Source organism: Podarcis vaucheri (assembly GCF_965113315.1).
Source record: "Podarcis vaucheri genome assembly, chromosome: 17".
Classification (NCBI taxonomy): Eukaryota; Metazoa; Chordata; class Lepidosauria; order Squamata; family Lacertidae; genus Podarcis; species Podarcis vaucheri.
The window spans coordinates 42,477,926-42,498,508 of record NC_138755.1 but is presented as its reverse complement, the minus strand read 5'-3'; the positions used below and the strand labels follow the sequence as shown (position 1 = coordinate 42,498,508).

Here is a 20,583-nt window from a genome sequence, read left to right as displayed (position 1 = left end):
GGTTTCCTTCGGTTCCGCACACTGCTTAGAACACTGCAGGGCGGAAAAGGGGTCAGCAGGGGCCCAAGCCACCCTAGCAGGGACGGAAGTGATGGAGAAGGGGAAGGTGCCACCACAGTATGCTGATCTCAGCGACGTGTTCAGCGAGAAGGAAGCGGACCAACTACCCCCGCATAGGCCCTTTGATTGCCAGATCAATTTACTCCCTGGAGCACAGCTTCCTGTAGGCAAGTTGTATGCCATGTCAGACAGGGAGATGCAGGAGTTGCGAGCGTTCATTGACAAGAACCTGAAAAGAGGCTTCATCAGAGAGTCCAAGGCAGCGGGGGGTAGCCCAGTGTTTTTTGTGGATAAAAAAAACACGGACAAGCCGAGGCTGGTATGTGACTTTCGGGCCCTAAATGCAGTGACAGAGCCGGCGGCTTTTCCTATGCCCAGGATTGATGATATTTTGACCAGGGTGCGAAAAGGAAAGATTTTTACAAAGCTGGACCTAAGGGGGGCGTACAACCTGATACGTATAAGGAAAGGGGATGAATGGAAGACCACCATGTTCACCCCTTTGGGGGCATTTGAATATCTCGTTATGCCTTTTGGATTACAAACAGGCTCCGCGTGTTTTCAAGCCTTTATGAACCATGTACTGGGGCCTTTGCTCTACAAGAATTGCGTGGCCTTCTTAGATGACGTGTTGGTGTATTCGGAGAATGAGGAGCAACATGTGAGAGACGTCAGAGAAGTGTTGAGCAGGCTGCAAGCCAACAGACTGTGGGTGAAACTGGAAAAGTGTCAGTTTCATACCAAGGAGGTGGAATTCCTGGGGTACCGCTTGTCAGACAAGGGGTTGGCCATGGACCCCGGCAAGGTTCAAGCGGTGCTGGAATGGAAAACACCCAAGACCAAGAAGGATGTGCAGAGGTTCCTAGGGTTTGGAAACTTTTATCGTAAGTTCATCCGAAACTTCGCCCACCTGACGGCGCCCATCACGGACTGTCTCAGCAGCAAAAAGAAGTTTGTTTGGACGGGGGAGGCGGAGCGAGCGTTTGAGGAACTGAAAAGGGCCTTCGCCTCTGACGAACAACTTCTACATGTGGATTTACAAAAAAAGCTGAGGGTCGAAACAGACGCTTCGGACAGAGCCATAGGGGCGGTGCTGCTTCTGCAGCCGGGGAAGGAGGGGTCAGAGTGGCGACCGTGTGCCTTCTTTTCGCGAAAGCTGAACAAATCTGAGAGAAACTACACGGTGTACGACCGGGAACTTCTTGCGATTTATGAGGCCTTCCGGAGATGGAGGCATCTACTAATTGGTGCACAACAGAAGGTGCAAGTGTGCACGGACCATAAGAATCTAGAGTATTGGAGAACTGCGCGAGTGCTCAACCAAAGGCAGTTGAGATGGGCCCAGGAGTTCTCCAAATTTAACTTTGAGATTTGTTACGTACCAGGCCCGGAGAACGTTAGGGCGGACGCTCTCTCACGCAAACCTGAATATTTGGAGGGAGAGGGTGCACCCGAAGAGACCCATGTTATTCCCGAGGACCGCTGGGTGTGTGGGGCGGCTTTGGTGGGGCAAAGGGAACTGGTAGAGGGAACGGTGCAGGATGAATACGCCCAGGACAAACTCAGGGGTCTCAGGAGGGAGGGAGACAAACCCGGGGGTTTTGAGGAGAGAAACGGGGCGTTGTACTACAAGGGAGCATTATACATACCTGAAGGGGAATTGAGGGAAAAGGTACTCAAGCAACTGCACGATAGCCCCACAGCAGGGCATTTTGGGCAACACAAAACCATGTGGCTGGTTACCAGGGAATTCTGGTGGCCCAAGGTCAGGGAAGATGTGCGTGAATATGTGAGAGGGTGTGACCGATGTCAACGAGCCAAGGGGGAGAGGCGGGCACCGGCAGGTTTATTAGAACCACTACCCACGCCGGAAAGACCATGGGAGGCAGTGGCAATAGATTTCATGACTGATCTGCCCAGGTCCAAAGGGAAGACAGCCATTATGGTTGTGGTAGACCTGTTAACCAAGATGGCCCACTTTATAGCCTGCTCACATGCGGTCACAGCAGAAGAAACCGCTAAATTGTTTGTGGAAAATGTGTTTAGGTTGCATGGTGCCCCCTTGAGGGTGGTTTCGGACCGAGGGAAACAATTTACTTCCAGGTTCTGGAGGAAGCTCATGAGCTTATTGCATGTAGAGGTGAATTTTTCCACTGCCCGTCATCCAGAAACCAATGGGCAGGCGGAAAGAGCTAATGGTGTCCTCCAGCAATATTTGAGGTGTTATGTGAATGACAGAGAGAATGATTGGGTGGAGAAGCTGGCGTTGGCAGAATTTGCCTATAACAATGCAGAGAACGTGTCCACGGGGATGAGCCCTTTTTTGGCCAATCACGGGTGTCATCCCCGAGCCTTCCCAGGGGGGGAGGGGGAGAACTGGAGCGTTCCTGCCGCAGAACAGTTCGTTGAAGAAATGGAAGCGATCCATCGCCAGCTCCAACTTAATTTAAACAGGGCGAAGGAGGAATATAAGAGGCAGGCAGACAAAACCAGAAGGGAAGGGGAAAGCATTAGGGTGGGGGACCAGGTGTGGCTGTCCACCCAAGGGTTACCATTTAAAGGAGGTTGTAAGAAGTTAAGACCTAAAAGACTGGGCCCATTTGAAGTCACGCAACAGGTCAACCCAGTGGCTTTCAGACTCCGGTTACCGAACCACATGAAGTTGCACCCAGTGTTCCACAGATCATTGCTGTCACCGTATATAGGGGACAGAGAGGGGAGGGTCAATAGGGGACCAGCTATGGAAGAAAAAGAACACAGCTACCATGTAGCGGAGATTCTCGATTCCAGGTGGAGGGGAGAGCAAGTAGAGTATTTGGTAATGTGGGAAGGGGAGCCGGAGTCGGAAAACACCTGGGTCAGGGCAGAGGAGGTAGATGACGAGGTTTTGATTGAAACTTTCCATCAGAGATTCCCTAGAAAACCCCAGCCAGTGGCGAGGTTCCGGAGGGAATACTTCGCCACCACCGACGACGAAGAAGAGTTGGAGGGGTTCGCTGATTCCGAGGTGGAAGAGGATTCAGCGAGTCGGAACGAAGACCGATGGAGGGAATTGTTCGAGACGTCGGAAGATGAAGAGGATTCTTTTAGGGGTTTCAGCTCCTCACCGCCCAGAGGAGAAAGTAGGGGCGGGGAAGAGGGGGGCCCTGGAGGGGAGGTGGATGTCAGGGAACTGACATCGGAGGAAAGGGAAGTGGTAAGGCTCCCAGAGACTGGGAGAGAGTCAACAGCCAAAGCAGGGACCAGCAGGGGGAGCGCCGGGTCTCTGGAGGAGGGTCTCAGTAATGCTGAGAGAGACGCAGCAGCCCAGGCAGGAAGCAGCAGGGGAGAGAAAGGGGTGAGAGACACTTCGAGCGAAAATAGCGGGGAGGTGTCAGAAGCAACTGCAGGGAGACCCATACTTCGCCGGAAGCTGCCACGTCGTGAGTCCAGGAGACGCGTTTCCGTTAAGGAACTTCTTTGCTGGAAGCGCTTCCGCAGACAGCCACTGTCAGACTCTACTAGTGACTAGAGCAGACATGTCTGAGGAGCTCTGTCACACACAGAGGTTTGTGGGGTCGCACAAACTCTGAAGGGGCACAATTTTAAGCACAAGCAGCTAACCATCCCCTGACACATACATACAAACAAACGGGTTCTGAGGGAAATGTAATGGTGAAGGTGCCCCCAGGAAGGACGCGAAGAGGCGCAGGGATGAACCTCCCAGAATCTCCTTGCACGTGCAAAAGACGACACACCCATCAAAGGACTGGAAAGTAGAAATATAGGGCATACACATTGGTACAGTTTATGCTACTATTTCCTAGTGGGCTCGGGGTGGGGGTAAATCAGGCATGTCCACAGCCCGTTTTAGGGGCCTAATCCAGCCCACCAGCAGGTTCAATCCAGACCCTGTGGTCGGCCCTCACACATGTTCACTTCATGAAATCTGGCCCTCTTTGAAAAAAGTTTGGGCACCCCCGGGGGTAAATGGAATAGGGGGGAAACATGGAACAACAGCTGGGGAAACATGAGCTGTTTGCAGAAGTGAAGCTACAGGGAACCAGGCAGAGGGCCTTCTCGGTAGTGGCACCCGCCCTGTGGAACGCCCTCCCATCAGATTTTAAAGAAATAAACAACCACCTGATGTTTAGAAGACACCTGAAGGCAACCCTGTTTAGGGAAGTTTTTAAAGTTTGATCTTTTGTTGTGTTTTCAATATTCTGTTGGGAGCAGCCCAGAGTGGCTAAGGAGACCCAGCCAGATGGGCGGGGTATAAATAATAAATTATTATTATTATCATTCCCAAAATATGTGAATGGGGCATGTAAAGGATTGTCTGTCAACACCTTAAAGTTTATCCCTGTTGCTCCCTCGCATCCCCTTGTTGTGTTTGGCAGACCCAAGCAGCAGACCGTGGGCAAAGGTCTCCTGCCCCACTCTGCCCCGCTGTGCCAGGTGAAGAGCGTGAGGCTGCAGTACCGTCACAAGACCTGGAGGAGGAATAAAGAGGAGACTCCTGTTTGGGGCCACTTCTGTGCCGCTCCCCTGCCTGTCGACACCAGGTAAGCAAGATGCATGATTTCTACGGACTCAACCGGCAAGGGAACTTTGCCGAGTGAGGAATGGAAAGCCTTTTTGTCTTTATTTTATGGTGTTTGGGATCCACGCAGATAATCAAGAGGTTAACGTGAGGGATTTCTTCCCTTTTCATTAGGGGTTGCTCTCAAAGGCCAAACAATGCCCACTTGTGTGGGAGAAACTGGTAATATAAAACCTAGACCTGTCACTCCAGCTGCCTTGCATGTCCCACCCTTTTACCTGGTTTTGGATGTTTTGTGCTATTTTATGCATTGTGACCTTCCATTATTTTTATTGATTATAGTTTAGTAATTCTTTGTTGTAAACTGTTCATTATTGGCTGACATATAATTCTACTGCTTACTATTATATTCCAATTGAATATTGCTTTATTTGATACAAGTTGTATATTTTAAAGTTATGTTTGTATTATGACTTTTTGGCACTGGATCAGATTATTATAAGGTGCGTGATCTGTCTGTTTTGTTGTTTCTTCAGCTTGTAAATCGCCTTTTCTATAGTAATATAGAAAAGAGGTATACAAATTAAAAGTGAAATGAAATGAAAATGAAGGCTGGCAGGCTGACAAAACAGCCTGAACAGTCCTGCGGTGGCCGCTTCCCCTTGCCTCATGGGTGGGCCGGCCCGAGGCTGAGGCCCTGTGGCTCTGGACTTGCGCAGGACAGATGTGCAGTGGGTAACCAGCTGGATGTGCTGCAGATGTTGGACTGCAATTCTCAAAAGGGCCAAGAAAAGTTGTACAATGAAAGCTGTTGTCTAATCTTCTAGTCACCATGCTGGCTGATTTAATAGACCTTTACCAAAAAACCTCCCCACCTCCCAACCCTATCACTGGATTTGTTAGCATCCTTTAACTTCAGTCTTTTTCTTTTACAGCAAGGAGATATTCTGTCTCCTTCAGCTGCTGACTCTGACACGAAACAACCCACTTCTACACGACCTCACCGTTCCCTGTGATTAGCACAACTGAGCTAAGAGATAACAAGAAGAGTCCTAAGGGGGAAGGCATATATTCTGAAATAAAAAATGTGACCGAAGCCCGGCTGTCGGGGAACTAAGTGGATGCAGATACAGAAATTCTCTCAGTTCCCGTGTTCTCTCAGTGTTTAGGAATGGAATTCTTTGATGCAAATGTGCGCTGCATTTGTTCACAGCACGTTCTTGTCCGTAGATTAGACATAATTAATGTTGTGTTCTTTACATGTTGCTTTGCTTGATGTTTCGTAATGCTGTCATCCTGATGCGCCCTGCAAGAGGAAGATTTTATTATTCCCTCCCTCTTCTACATCAGCTCAATATGCTAGCTGACAGCATGCTGGGAGTCAGCAGACTATGAGAGACTGGGAACACTTCCATTCCCAAGTCAACCCAGGAAGAGTTTGCCCATTTCCAGTGACGAGTGTTACCTGTAGGGGTCGTATTGTTTCCGATAACAGCTGCTAAAACTCAACCATTTGTAAAACAAATGCAGTCATCACTGAGGAGTGTCTGATATCATGATTTTGGCTTAGGTATTCACTGATGCTAATAGTCTCCTTTGATATTTTGTTTGTAGATTCTGCTGCAGCTGCTATGCTTTCCTAACATGTCAAAACAAGTAGCACGTAAACTATGTATTATGACATCAGATTGCTCAAAGTGGTAAGAAGGAAAAAGGATTGCATGCTTTTTTTAAAAAAAAGTCACAACTACCAGTAAAGAAATATAGGATTCAGCCAGTGCTTTTCTTCTAGAAAAAATATGCCAGTACTGTGTATCCTTGAGTACCCCCAGAAAAAAAAGCACTGGATACAACTATGTGATTTACTGAGTCAATAATAAAACATAACAAAAGGAAGAGGATTGTGTGGTTTATATATTATAGGTTCTGTACTGTGGCACACCATCGGGGGAGAAGCACGACATTTAGGGTGCTTGAATTGGCAAGGAAAGAGGTATTGGGTAGTGAAAGTCAACAAAAATGTTGTGTCACTGAGTGGTAGCTGTGAAACAAGGTGAATTCTGTGACGCAGTCATTGAAATAAAACTGCCAATATCATAATGCCATTATAAAAATCTATGATGCAGTCGCACCTGGAATACTGCATCTAGTTCTGGTTGTCTTGCCTGGAAAAGGGTATAGAGCTGGAAAAGGTTCAAACAAGGGGAACCAAAATGATTGAGGGGCTGGAGCAACTCCCTTAGGAGGAAAGATTGCAATTTGGGGGCCTTTTTAATTTAGAGAAAATGTAAAGCGGGACATGATGCAAGGTAAGGTAAAAGGTAAAAGATCCCTGGAAAGTTAAGCCCAGTCAAAGGCGACTGTGAGGTTGCGGTGCTCATCTCGCTTTCAGGCCGAGGGAGCCGGTGTTTGTCCACAGACAGCTTTACGGGTCATGCGGCCAGCATGACTAAACCACTTTTGGTGCAACAGGACACTGTGACAGAAGCCAGAGTGCACAGAAATGCCGTTTACCTTCCCACCGCAGTGGTACCTATTTATCTACTTGCACTGGGCTGCTTTCGAACTGCTAGGTTGGCAGGAGCAGGGACCAAGCAACGGGAGCTCACCCTGTCGCGGGGATTCGAACCGCCGACCATCTGATTGGCAAGCCCAAGATGCTCGGTGGTTTAGAGCACAGCGCAACCTGTGCATGGTTTGGGGAAAGTCGATAGAGAGAGGTTCTGTCTCATAACATCAGGACTTGGCCCCGTCCAATGAAGCTGGATGTTGGACAAAAGAAAATCCTTATTTACACAGTGCATAGTAAATTTGCTCCCACAAGATGCAATAATGGCTACCATCGTGAATGGCTTTAAAAGTTGTTGTTGTTTAGTCGTTAGTCGTGTCCGCCTCTTCGTGACCCCCTGGACCAGAGCACGCCAGGCACTCCTGTCTTCCACTGCCTCCCCCAGTTTGGTCAAACTCAGGCTGGTCCCTTCGAGAACACTGTCCCACCATCTCATCCTCTGTCGTCCCCTTCTCCTTGTGCCCTCCATCTTTCCCAACATCAGGGTCTTTTCCAGGGAGTCTTCTCTTCTCATGAGGTGGCCAAAGTCTTGGAGCCTCAGATTCACGATCTGTCCTTCCAGTGAGCACTCAGGGCTGATTTCCTTCAGAATGGAGAGGTTGGATCTTCTTGCAGTCCATGGGACTCTCCAGAGTCTCCTCCAGCACCAGAATTCTTTAAAAGAGGAGTAGGCAAATCCATGCAGGATGGAGCTATCCGTGGCTGCTAGGCATGATGACTATGTTCAGCTTCCAGTGTTGGAGCCAGCAGGCTCCTGAATATCATTTAAAGTGGGGATTCCCAGTCCGGCTTGTGAGCTTCCTGTCTCATCGAAGCATCTGATTGGCCACCATGAGAACAGGATGTTGGACTAAATGTGCCTTTGGCCTGATCCAGTTGAGCCGTTCTTCTGCTTACAACTGCCCACATCCCTGGCCTTTGGCCATGTCAGATCTTGTTTCCGGATGCAGCATCTAGAGAGCAGCTTAATGCTCCAATTCAAACTTTATCCTATCAGTTTCCCTCAATGTTCTTGAGTTGCCCTGGAGTCACCCTTTGGCTCACATCTACATTCTGTTCTCCCGCACCCGATTTACAGAGCCATCAGTTCCCAAACTACCAGTTTGTACCCACTGGCGGAGGAAGGGGTGGGTGGTGTGGGCGGCTCACCCTGGGTGTCATCCCTGGCGGGGGGGGTTACATCGCTGCGCCGCCCCGCCCCCCAGGGACACTCGTTGCTCGCTGCAGGCAGCACTCCCCGCGAGTAGCTAACCCTGCCCCCCCCCCGAGTGCACAGCATGGGGGCCGGAGCAGCTAGCTCCGCCTCTGTTTGTACCCCCAATTGAGGTAAAAGTCACTCTACTGCAAGAAAGGTCAGTCATATACGCAGGTTATGACTTCCTCCTTCCACCCATCCCCTCTTAAATTTCAGTTCCAGCTAGGCAGCGTTTATCCTTAGTCAACCAGATCGGAAGACATGAAGAAAAGAATACAGTGGTACCTGGGGTTACAGACGTTTCAGGTTACAGACGCTTCAAGTTACAGACTCCGCTAACCCAGAAATAGTACCTCGGGTTAACAACTTTGCTTCAGGATGAGAACATTAGCTAAAGTGGTCTTCAGGTTAAGAACAGTTCCAGGTTTTTAATGTAAGATGTTAATTAAAGACATGCCCATATTGTACCCCTACTGCCAGCGGACTACAGACTGCGTGTGGTTGAGATCACAAGTCACTGTGTGCATTATCCCATAATCTTTGCTTTAACATCTTTAAGGCACCTTCATAACCCAGGTAATACAGTTGCGGGGTGACAGACCAATAGAGGTGGCTTTTTCTGCAGGTTGAGAGGAGTTCCCTACCAGGACAGACTTTGCTCATGTGCTCAAGACATCAATTCCATAAAACATATTTTGTTGCACTGTGCAAAATATGAGCAAGCCAGAGCTGAACTGATATTACCCTTGCTGGTACCTTTCCCGGGAAAATCAGAGGCTCACTATGTCAGGTTCCTATTGGAAGACCGGACAAACACTAGAACGTTAGCAGTGGCCAAGTTTTTATCGGTGGTTGCAAGAACCAATGATCCCTATATTCTGAACAAAATGCTTGTTTAACCTGGAGGTAAAAGGTAAAGGTACCCCTGCCCGTACGGGCCAGTTGTGTCCAACTCTAGGGTTGTGCGCCGGGGGCCAGCGCTGTACGGAGACACTTCCGGGTCATGTGGCCAGTGTGACGAAGTTGCTCTGGCGAGCCTGCACCAGCGCCGCACACGGAAACGCCGTTTACGTTCCCGCCAGAGCGGTACCTATTTATCTACTTGCACTTAGGGGTGCTTTCGAACTGCTAGGTGGGCAGGAGCTGGGACCGAAAGACGGGAGCTCACCCCGCCGTGGGGATTCGAACCGCCGACCATACGATCGGCAAGTCCTAGGCACTGAGGTTTTACCCACAGCGCCACCCGACTGGAGGTAGGCTATATGAATGTGTATTGCTTTGTAACGATTTGTTGGGTCTCTGGACCGTAATAAAGATTGGTTGAGTTTCAGGTTAAAAACGGAGCTCGAGAACGAATTAAATTCTTAACCTGAGGTGCCACCGTAATTCCCTGCTACCATGTTTTGCAATAGAAGACTACTCAACAGCCCCTCAACAGAGAGCAAATTCCATTCATTAGCCATAGATACCATTTCCAAGACGTTTAATGCACCTCACAGCAGAACCATACGGCAAGTGCTCAAGAATACAATCAGAAATAGCCTGGTGCCACTGCAGGTCCACAATCTGTGGGAAGTGTTCCAACATCACACTCAGTCTCATGCATGCACTTCCAAGTGCGCCATGCTGGTGCTGGTGCAATCCACGTGTCGACACACAAGTAATGAGCCCCATTATGATCAGCCGTGAGTGACCATCTGGTGACGTGCGGGTCTTTGAGAGTCCAAACTCTTTCTCTAGAGTTCTGGGGTCTGCGTAGGAGCCAGAGGGGCTCGTCTTTCTGCAGAGGCCTGGCGATTATTCCTCAGGAGGCTTCCAGAAGCTGCAGGACAAGAAGCATATTGTCATTCTCGTTGGAACTGTTTATCCACACTGTCATGCGTTCGTGGGGTCCAGAGTTTATGGGTACAATACACCCATAATTTGTGGATCTAGTAAATGTTGGCGTTTAATCAGCACTTGGAGTATTGAAAGGGGCTGCCGGATGTTGGATTGAGCTAAAATACAGGCCAAACCCCCACTCAGGAAATTGCCTGAGAGAACCATCAAGGAGATACAGTGGTACCTCGGTTTTCGAACGTCTCCGTTGACAAACATTTTGGTTTATGAACACTGTAAACACGGAAGTATATTCTTCGGTTTTTGAACAAGCCTCAGAAGTCAAACATGGCTTCCGCTCAGTGCAAGATCTAGAGGCCTAGCTGTCAGCTGTTGAGTCTTCGGTTTTTGAACATTTCAAAACTAGGACCCTTGTACCTACGGGACCGCCTCTCCTGGTATGCCCCACGGAGAACCTTAAGGTCCATAAATAACAACACTTTGTCAGGTCCTAATTTGCAACTTCTTGAACTGGCTTTGAAAGCTTATGCTGAACCTACATATCTAGCAGGTATAACATCCAGGCAGGCCTGAGGCTCATACCTCACATTTGAAGCTGCTTGGATCGGGGTCACTTGTCAGGGACCGTGCTGAGGAGGACTGCACTGAGAAGGAATGGTGGGAGCCTCCCCCTCCCCCTGTTTCTGAATCTTCCCAAGAGCAGGAGGACAGTATAGATTTGGAATAGTGGTTTGCAGAGGGCCATAGTTCAGAAGGCAGAAGCTGGGAAATACTGGATGGGGAACAGCTAGCAGAAGAAACATTAGAAGAGAGAGAGTTAACAGATTCACGGTCTCTGGACAGCATCCACCCCCCTTCTCCAAGGACATGGAGAGCTCAGAACGTGTTAGAACTGAAAACGCAGAAGTTACAAGCTCAGGTTACAAGACGTAGGAGTGGCATAGATTAATAGGGACGAAGGGGGAGGAGTGACCCATTTCTAGGAGACATGCTCTTTGTTCTCTCAGTGTGATTATTAAAGATTCTAACTGGTAAGACGCTCCTTTCGTTTGATCTTTTGTTACTGCCATGGGGGAGGAAGCCAATTCCCCAAAGCCTGACACTACTTCATGCTGTAAGGAGGACTGAGACTAGCCTTTTGGAACAAATGAATTATGAGTCTAGATGTGCGTCCTTCACATCCTGCAAGGAAAACCAGCACAATGATGTGCACAGCATGCTGGACACATCAAACACCACCTCCCAGCACACACAGTTGTGATTCTTCCTAACGTCACAAACAGTACTTACTTACACAGGGTGATGTGTGCCCATGTTAGAAGTGCCCTCACTTCATATATTCCCCTTCGCTCAAATAGTCCATAAAGGACCCTGTCAACTCAGCAAAATCTTCCAATACAAGACTGGTAGAATCCTCACCAGACAGGTCACTGTCAGGCCGAGGTCTCCTGAGATGGGCAGGAGGGGCAGGAGGAGACACAGTGCAAGGGGCCACAGGAGCTGTCTGGACAAAGGTGGGCGACTGGCCCGAGGGCGCTGCTGGACCCTCGCTTTCCTCTGGTTCTTTCTCCAGCTCCATGTCAGAAGAGGCAGGTCCCAGGACATGGTAGAGGCTGGGAAGGCGGATGTCAAACCGCAAGCCGAATTTAGCAAAAAGCTTCTCATTCAGGGCATACAGTTTCTCTGAGATGTCAAAGCCAAGGAGGACTGAGAAGAGGCGGGCGATATAGCGCTCTTTGGCCAGGAGCAAGTAGAGATCCTTCCTTTGCCAAGTGATGAAGCTACAGTCAGTCTCTGCTGTCAGCGTTACCTGCAGAGGGAAGGAGAGAGGAGAGGTGGCTACCTCAGACCTTTGTATTGAGTGTAAAAAAAAGTCACTACACTGTCCAAACTTCTGCTGCAATACTGTCCCTGTTAAGTTGTGGGTGAACATATCAGACGACACAGCGATTCTTCAAACAGCCCTTGTTTATTCACAGGCCAGAACAGAACTGAACTGAAGGGTTCAGCCAGCCTCCTTATATAGAGCTCCAGTACAACGTAACTAACAATTTTCTAAAACTATCCAATCACTGAACGTCACTTTCAATCCCTTATTTGCATAACTATCTACAGTACCCCCTGCTGGCCCAGGGTGAGAACTTCAGTACATAACTTTTGAATTCAAATATTTTTGGAAAGGAGATTTTACAATAAATATGCCTGGAAAAGTTTGTACTGTACTGTAGGAATGTTTTTTACTATAAAACGCCTTAGTACCTGAAAGTTAACCTCTTCTCAGGTGTATCTACCTGTGCCCCATGATTATCAGCTGAGGTTCTCCTTCAAGTATCCTCACAATCAGATATATAGGAGATGTTGACACAGAAGACGACCTTTTTAAGAGTGACACACAAATGCACATTACTGTGGAATGTTCTTCTCGAAGAGACTTACCTGTCATCAACCATACTGTATTTTTGGTGCCAGGTGAATATCTTTTTATTTTCAGAGTCTTTAAAAATTACTTAAAATTATGAAATGGTGGACATTAACATTTTAATCTCTGAATCTCACCGTGATTTTAGGAGGTGTTTTGACACCACAAAGATGCTCTCTGCCGCTCTGCAAATAGCTACACAACAAATCCTAAAATCCATAACAAATTATGTTCTAGCAGAGTTCATACATACAAGTTTCAACCGCGGCTTAATAATATGTGGCTGAACTGTATGTACAAACTCTGCTCAGACATAATTTCTTACAGTTTTTAGGATATTTGTTAGACGTTTTCTTAGATTCGCAATTATAGGTTGTTTAATTTGTTTATTGCCAAGAGAAGTTTGGTGATGAGGGGCTCCGATAAATGTAAAGAATAACATTTGCCTCCACTGTGTGCGTTATGCTTGCACAGGTGTAAATAAAGCAAATATCGCAACCACCATATGGTGCCAATTCTCTCTGACACCCAACAACACCGTCCCTGTATTTTATCTGAAATCATTTAAATGAGAGCTGCTTCTTTTGTTTTTACGGGGGAAATGTAAGACTCTGGCAAGAGAGAAAAGATGTGTGTTTCCCCAGACTTTTGAAATGTACACAGGATTTCATTCACTGGAGTGGGTAAATGAGACGTTGGCATGTGCAGGGTGGCAAGAGCTCAGCCACATTCTCCTAGAGGGCTCCCTGGGTCCAGGAATCTCCTTGGCCAAGACCCAAGGAAGCAGAACATGGACAGGCGACACGCCATGTCCTTGAGTCTGGTATTTAATGCTGCTGCCAAGCAAGCAGTTGCTTAGGCCTCCTCACCGAGGGAGCCAGAATAGGATCGCTTTCCGAAGGGAGGTCTGAAAGACTTCAGGGGATGAGGAACCCATTTTCCAAGCAGCATTTTCCAGCCCATTAGAAAACTTGGTCAGCTTATAGTGAAGTCACATAATGTTATTCCAATGAAATAAAAACCAGTTTTCGCTGTTTTCTACAAGAAACGCAGTCAAACCTAATAGGGGGAAAGGATTGGCTTCTAAGGGAAGAAAGAGGAACGCTACTGTGCTTGTTTCCTTGATACAGCCTCAGGCTTTAAAAATAATCTGATGCTTCAAGGAAATTTCAGCCAGTTTACGAGCTTCAGGGCAAAATTAGAGATGTGACATTTTTGGTTTAAAAAAGAAAATTGAGGAAATATAATGTATGTCACATTTTTAGTTTAGGCAGCAACAAAACAGTACAGAACGTACAAAAGAAGTACGGTATGATGTCTGCGATGTTGAGCCCATGAATTTGGAAAACGGCAAGCATCAGAGAATATTGCAGCCTAGGCATTCACAGACAGCTGAGACTTGAAGCATCCTGGAAAGGGCCCAAATTTGCCACCTCCTTTCTTCCTAAAACTGTGTCCCATGTCTTATCTACACCCTTAATTTTGGTAGCACAGCCATTCCATGAAGACGTTCGCCTCAGAGGCAGCTGCTGGGCACTCCATACAGGAATGGATATTTGAGATTTTTCCACAGCTTGTCAGCGTGCGTTCTATTTTAAAGTTCCCTGCAGGCCATCACCGTCCCATTGAGTCTAGTGAACAATCCATTTATCAGCCCAGACGGCAAACCTCTTACCGTGTCACGGATCCTGACTCTGAATTCTTAAAAGGACCTCAGACACCGTGCGGCACCACTCCTTCCAAACATTTATGCAGGAATTGTACTTGGGCGATTTGGGGAGGGCTTACTGAGTGTTTTAAAATAATTTTTTTGATAGAGCAATCTTATGGCGTGTGGAGTTGTCCAGCGTTAAAAATACTGTGACGTGGATGTCCCATAATAATGAAGACGTTAAGCCCAAAGTCCGCTTTCCTCTGGAATGTCATGGCCATTTCAAACGTATACAGCTGGTCTCAAGAGAATTTAAAGGCAAGCTGAACCCAGGAGACCTCAGCTTTGAATCCCAACCTTTGGGCTTTGGGAATCCAGTTGCTTTGGTGATCCAAACAGCTATTTTAAGCATCCCCAGTTTGGATCTCCATCTTTCTTTTGTTTAATGGCAGATCTCCATAGATCTCCATAGATCACCACAGACACTGCTTTTGAAAGTCTCCTCGCTTTCAAAGTACAGTTGTACCTCGGCTCCTGAACGCATTGGGAGGCGAACGTTCCTGCTCCCGAAAGATCGAAAACCAGAAGTGAATATTCCGGTTTTCGAATGTTATTTTGGACGCCGAGCGTCTGATGGGGCTTCCGATTGGCTGCAGGAGCTTCCTGCAGCTAATCAGAAGCCGTGCTTTGGTTTCCAAACATTTTGGAAGTCGAACGGATTTCCGGAACGGATTCTGTTCGACTTCCGAGGTATGATTTGTATGCAGCTTGCTATGTGGCATCAGTGGGGTAGAGGTAGGATTACTAAGAAACATAAGCCCAAAGATTTTTTGAGTGCATGGAATGACTAGAGCAGTTCTTTGTACCCCAGCCCTCCCATCAGATGTCAAGGAAATAAACAACTACAGTGGTACCTCTAGATGTGAACAGGATTCGTTCCGGAGCCCCGTTCGCATCTAGAAGCAAACGTAACCCGTGTCCACGCATCTGCGCGTGCGCGGGTCATGTTTTGGTGCTTCTGCGCATGCGCGTGACGTCATTTTGAGCATCTGCGCATGCACAAGAGGCGAAACCCGGAAGTAACGCGCTCCGTTACTTCCAGGTTGCCGCAACTCAAACACACTCAACCCGAAGCACATTCAACCCGAGGTATGACTGTACAGTCAAACCTTGCCTCCCGAACGGCTCCGTTTTTGAACGATTCAGCTCCCAAATGCCAAAAACCCAGAAGTAAATGCTCTGGTTTTCAAACATTTCTTGGAAGCTGAACACCCAATGTGGCTTCTGCTGAGTGCAGGAAGATCTTGCAACCAATCAAAAGCCATAATTCAGTTGTCGGAATGTTTTGGAAGCCTGGAATGGGCTTTCAGGACGGATTACGTTTGACAACCAAGGTTTGACTGCATCTGACTTTTAGTAGACATCTGAAGGCAGGGAAGTTTTTAATGTTTGATGTCTCACTGTGTTGTAATTTGTTGGAAGTTGCCCAGAGTGGCTGGGGGAACCCAATCAGATGGGTGGCATATAAATAAGTTGTTGTTGTTCTTGTTGTGATATGATTCTGACCCAGAAAGTAAACGAACAGACAAAAAACACCACACACACCACACACAATCTCAAAAGCCCCCCAAGATGCAGTTGTGTTCTGTGAGGTTACCTGAAATGTTCCCTCTTCGGAAGGAGGCAGCGACTCCCACTCTGGGGAATCCAGGAATTGATATGGGAAGACGTAATGTAGAAATTGTCCGTCCTGGCTTACTCTAACCCTAATTGGGGCAGGGGGAAGGAAAAAGACACATTTTAAAGCAGATTCACTTTTTAAAAAATTCTTCCCAAAGTTTATACAGTGCATGATAATACCTGCCCCCACCCCAAGGTGGATCTCAACAGAAATTACTCTTATGCCACTGGCCTCGCATCTGACGGTAGGGGCATGTGGAAAATGGTCTGGCAGGTATATGAGGGAGCAGGTCAGTGGTCCTCATGCAGTTGTGCAAACATTTAAAAAAATATATGTATTATTCCATTCACATCCCACCTTTGCATTAAGGCAGTCAAGGCAGTTTATAATACAAAATATTAACCCAACCTAACAAATGCATACCCTCCAACATTTCTCCGATGGAAATTTGGACATCCTGGTACAAAATATTATCAGGCCAAGTTCAGGAGCTGATCGGCATTTGGTTCCAGGACTGAGTTTCTCTTAGGCCTTCCCAGAGAGCATACAGGTCTTAAATAGCCCCGGAGCGGTTGGGTGGGGTGAGGGGCCCCCGACACGTCTCTCAGGGTTGCAAAAACAGAAAGAGATGGGAAAGAGCTTCAAAAGAACCACTCCAAACGGAGCGCATGCTTTTCGACATGAGTTGCGCAGCAAAATATCACTTGATAAAGATAGGAATCGAAATTTCTGCATAAAACCCAAAAAGAAAAGGCCAAAACAGCCCCTAGAAGGCAGGACACATGCTTATTATAAGCAGCACATGTGTTCAGCACAGGATAGACAGCGATCCAGTTGTGGATAATTTGCATCAGCGAACAGGCAGAGTAGCTCAAGTTCCGCTTAGGCAGTTGCATCATCATCATCTTCATCTTCATCATCATTATTTAATACAGTATCATCTGCATATGACATTTTACAAGATTAAAGGCTGCATTGAGAATTGTGTGATAATGGCAATTATTATTCTATATTACCGTGGTCCCTTGGGTTAAGAACTTAATTCGTTCCAGAGGTCCGTTCTTAACCTGAAACTGTTCTTAACCTGAAGCACCACTTTAGCTAATGAGGCCTCCCACTGCCGCGCGATTTCTGTTCTTATCCTGAAGCAAAGTTCTTAACCTGAGGTACTATTCTGGGTTAGTGGTGTATTTAACCTGAAGTGTCTGTAACCCGAGGTACCACTGTATTCAATATTTATACACCGCCTTTCCCCCCTGATGGGACAGTATGGTTTTTGGTGCAAAAACTGGTCACCGACTCTTCATTTCTGATTATCTGATTATCTAAGCAAGTTTCAGGCTCTATACCAGGAAACATGTCTCTGCTTTGTTTTTCTGTTGTTGGGGGCTTTTGATGGAGCACGCAAGCAGGAAGAGAAGGGAACTATAGCTCAGTGGCCAATACAGATTGCAAATCCCCTTCCCACCCCTTGCACAGCCATCTCCGTTCCCTTACCTTTTATGTGCCCCAACCCTAATTCCTCCAGGTTGTGACAACTGCAAAACAGTCTCCAAATTCTGCATCACAGCATAAACTAAAAGAAGCCAACGAATCAAGCAAACTAGGTAAAACCTGGCCCACGGTAGAAATATTTTTCTTTTTTAATGTAAAATTCCAGATCCCTTGAGTGTGGAACACTTCAGACTTAACCAACATATGCCAGAAAAGAATGGACTAGATACAACCCAATTACGGTAACTGTTCCCCACCATACAAAAAAACCCTGAACCAACCTTCCGCTGCCACATTTAAAGCTTGTTTAAAGCATCCTTGCTGTTTGCCAGCTGCTTTATCTGCCATGACCTTAATTTTACAGTACACCTCTCTCCCTAAATGCTGAGGGCCAGATTACATGACTGCAGGGCCATGCGCAACTTTAGCTCAACAGTCCTGCAAAGCATCCTCAGGAGGAGACCATTTGCCACAGAAAAGCCTTGTGGGTGGGGGTCCTTAAGCCCCCACCCTCCTTCCCCTTTTCCCATGGATAGCCATGTTTAGAAGGTAAAAAAAAAAAGCCTAAATCTGTAAGAAGGTAAAGCTGGGCTGCACGACTTCAGCATACAAGCCGGGACTTCAGAACCTCCAAGTGTTCCTATTTTCCAGGGACAGTCCTGGATTTACAGAAGACATCCCGGTTTCTGATTTGATCCTGGAATGTCCCGGTTTTCCTTAGAACGTCCCTATTTCCATCGGAGAAATTTTGGAAAGTGTAGAGTTATGTGACCCCCGAGCCAAGGAGATGAGTAACTAGACAACCTGTGGAAGACGTCTGAAGGCAGCCCTGCATAGGGAAGCTTTTTTACGTTTACTTTTTTATTATGTTTTTATATATGTTGGAAGCTGCCCAGAGTGGCTGGGGCAACCCAGTCAGATGGGCAGGGTATCAATAATAATATTATTATTATTTTGGAATAGAACGTCCTTATTTTCATTGGATAAATGTTGGAGGGTATGGGATGGAATGCTTCTTCATACATGCACACAAAAAGAGCCCTCCATTAAGAAAACTAGATGCCGGAGAGGAAGTTCTAACCTAGTCTTCTCAATGGCATACAAGGTCTTTTTGGGGGAAATGACAAGAGGGGGGTATTCCATCACATGAGTTGAGTCCTCAAATGCAGAGTAAAGTGATACAGCCAAGACACAGGTTTTACCACCTATGTGGGAACTCGGAGAATGCATGGGTTGGTTTGTTTTTCATGCCACTCCATCTATTTTTCCAAAGCACCAGTTGGGTCAGTTTTCTAATGCCCAGAAAAAATATTGTCAGGGGAAGGTGCGGCCTACCTGCCAGACAACAGGAATGACAGACGATCAATTGACGTCTTGCCCTCCACAGCATAGTTCTGGTCTTTGGCCAGTGGCAAAACCTGTTCCTCACAACACTTGACAATTTCTTTGTAGACCTGAGGTGGCACTTGCAGAGGCTGGCACAGTTGCTTGTAGAGCATGTCGAATTCTTCAGGGAAGGCGTGTTGACGGAGTTGGTAAACTAGGTGAGCCAACTGAAGCAGACAGATCAGAACTAAGAGCATGTTCCAGATGAAGATGTCCAGTCCACAAGCATCTAGCCAGCCCCAGAGCGCAGCGCAGAAGAAACCAGCGGTCAAGAAGCCAAAGATGAAGATGGAGCCAACCGTTCCACTTCCTCCCATGAATCCCAGGAGGAGGAGGAAGCCAGCAAGGTGATAGATTGGTCCTTCCATATACTGCTTCCATCCCTCACATAAAATTGGGTAGAAAACAATCCGATCCAAGAGGGTGCTGTTTGTACTCATTTTCCTTGTCTCCTAACCTCTGCACCAATATGTCTTGAAAAATTATACTGGAGAACTTGTAAAACCAGTTCCTAGAACTGGAGCTGAACAGTAGCTATGTCTTAGAGCGGCCTTTCTCAGCCTGTGGGTCCCCAGAACATTTTCAAAATTATTAATGTGTTTGCACCAAAAAACCCCAGCACCCCCTTCCTCCAAAGTGGAAGACCAAATGTGGTTTGCAGGAGTCCAGTCTCATCCCAATCAGCTGCACCAACTTGCAGAAGCACCAGAAATTCAATCTGGAAGGAAGCGACGCCTTTCAGTTTGAGAACTCCTGGAGGAAGAGCTGGGAAGAGTTGCCTGCGGCTTGCTCCCTCGCGGGCCGTGTGAGAAAATGAAAATAGACTCGGTGACAGAGCAGCAGCCAGGGCAGAAGGGGCGGGGAAGGGAGCAGCGGAGGGTACTTGTGTTTAATTTGGAATGTATAGCACCCGGCCGTGGAAAGGAGAGCGACCCCAAATAGATAACCATGTTTGGAGTTGAAATCCAAGAAGCCGAGGCTGAGAGGCGAAGAGAGGCCAGCCGAGCGATGGCCACTTAACATAGCCAGAGAACGAGATTACACAGAGTATTGTCCGTGTAGATGCTCTCCGTCTGTTCCCAGGGCTTGCTTGGCAGAACAAATCCCCTCTCATATCACAAGGCGGGGGGAGGAATTTCCTCTATCATGAACTGCAAGCCGCAGAAAACAAGATAAGGTAGGATTTTAGGAAGGGGGGGGGGTGTTGGCTGTAGACCACAGTGTCCATAGGAAGTGGAGACAGCTGGGATTTTAAAAATTAGACAGAAGCTGTGGACCAGAGTCTGGTCAAGCAAGCTGCAATATTTCGAGGCTGCAAATTTTATAAATGATTCAGACAGAAGACTGGAGTGGTCAACGAAGGAAGGTTGCTTGACCTTTAACAGTGATATGTCAAAAGAACAGCTCCTTTGCGGTCTCAATACTTGCTTGGTGTTCCCCAGAACTGCTTCCTTCCAGTGCTGGAACGCTTTGATTCCTATTTTCCAGCCACTAGAAGGACACAACAGACGCGGTGGAGTGGACTTTCCACTTTTGAAATTATGCTACCGATCTTAAAGCCACCGCTGTGCTGGGTCTGACTGCAGAGAAAGAGCGCACAGCAGAGCTTTCCAAATTTGTGTCATGATATTTTAATGTGTCGGCTTTAGTGTGTAGCTGTGTCATGTAAATGCTCCCGGCGCTCCTCCCGGGGCTGGAAATGGGTTATTTTAACCTCCCTTTTGCTTGGAAAACTGAATTACTGTGTCACGAACTGAAGCACGTCTA

General features: G+C 47.3%; 2 protein-coding genes across 6 annotated transcripts in view; one reads left to right on the top strand and one right to left on the bottom strand.

The window, feature by feature from the left end:
- The window catches only part of PLA1A (phospholipase A1 member A), a 32,271-nt gene extending 25,961 nt beyond the window's left edge, over positions 1-6,310 (top strand). For all 3 annotated transcript variants that reach the window (XM_082205943.1, XM_082205942.1, XM_082205944.1), the window contains exons 10-11: positions 4,440-4,604; positions 5,518-6,310. In XM_082205943.1, coding sequence (XP_082062069.1) covers positions 4,440-4,604; positions 5,518-5,602 — 250 coding nt within the window. In that variant the 3' untranslated portion in view covers positions 5,603-6,310. The remainder of the gene's footprint in view (positions 1-4,439; positions 4,605-5,517) is intronic.
- Positions 6,311-9,812: 3,502 nt separating this feature from the next.
- On the bottom strand, positions 9,813-19,589 carry POPDC2 (popeye domain cAMP effector 2). 3 transcript variants are annotated; one of them, XM_082205953.1, is made up of 4 exons: positions 18,766-19,589; positions 15,913-16,021; positions 11,476-11,995; positions 9,813-10,168 (listed from the first exon to the last, which is right to left on the bottom strand). In XM_082205953.1, the coding sequence occupies exons 1-3, from the start codon at positions 19,254-19,256 to the stop codon at positions 11,513-11,515; spliced, it is 1,083 nt and encodes a 360-aa protein (XP_082062079.1). In that variant the 5' UTR covers positions 19,257-19,589; the 3' UTR covers positions 9,813-10,168; positions 11,476-11,512. The 3 variants fall into 3 exon arrangements, with proteins under 3 accessions (XP_082062079.1, XP_082062080.1, XP_082062081.1); XM_082205954.1 differs by having other exon boundaries at positions 11,480-11,995; XM_082205955.1 differs by having other exon boundaries at positions 11,605-11,995; positions 18,766-19,588.
- Positions 19,590-20,583: the final 994 nt, after the last annotated feature.

Excerpts from the sequence above, each read along its gene's own strand:
- POPDC2 (XM_082205953.1), bottom strand. The coding sequence starts at position 19,256 with ATGAGTACAAACAGCACCCTCTTGGATCGGATTGTTTTCTACCCAATT. Across the intron at positions 16,022-18,765 it reads TCATTCCTGTTGTCTGGCAG|GGTTAGAGTAAGCCAGGACG; the intron begins GTAGGCCGCACC and ends TGCCCCAATTAG. Across the intron at positions 11,996-15,912 it reads CCGAAGAGGGAACATTTCAG|GTAACGCTGACAGCAGAGAC; the intron begins GTAACCTCACAG and ends TTCCCTCTGCAG.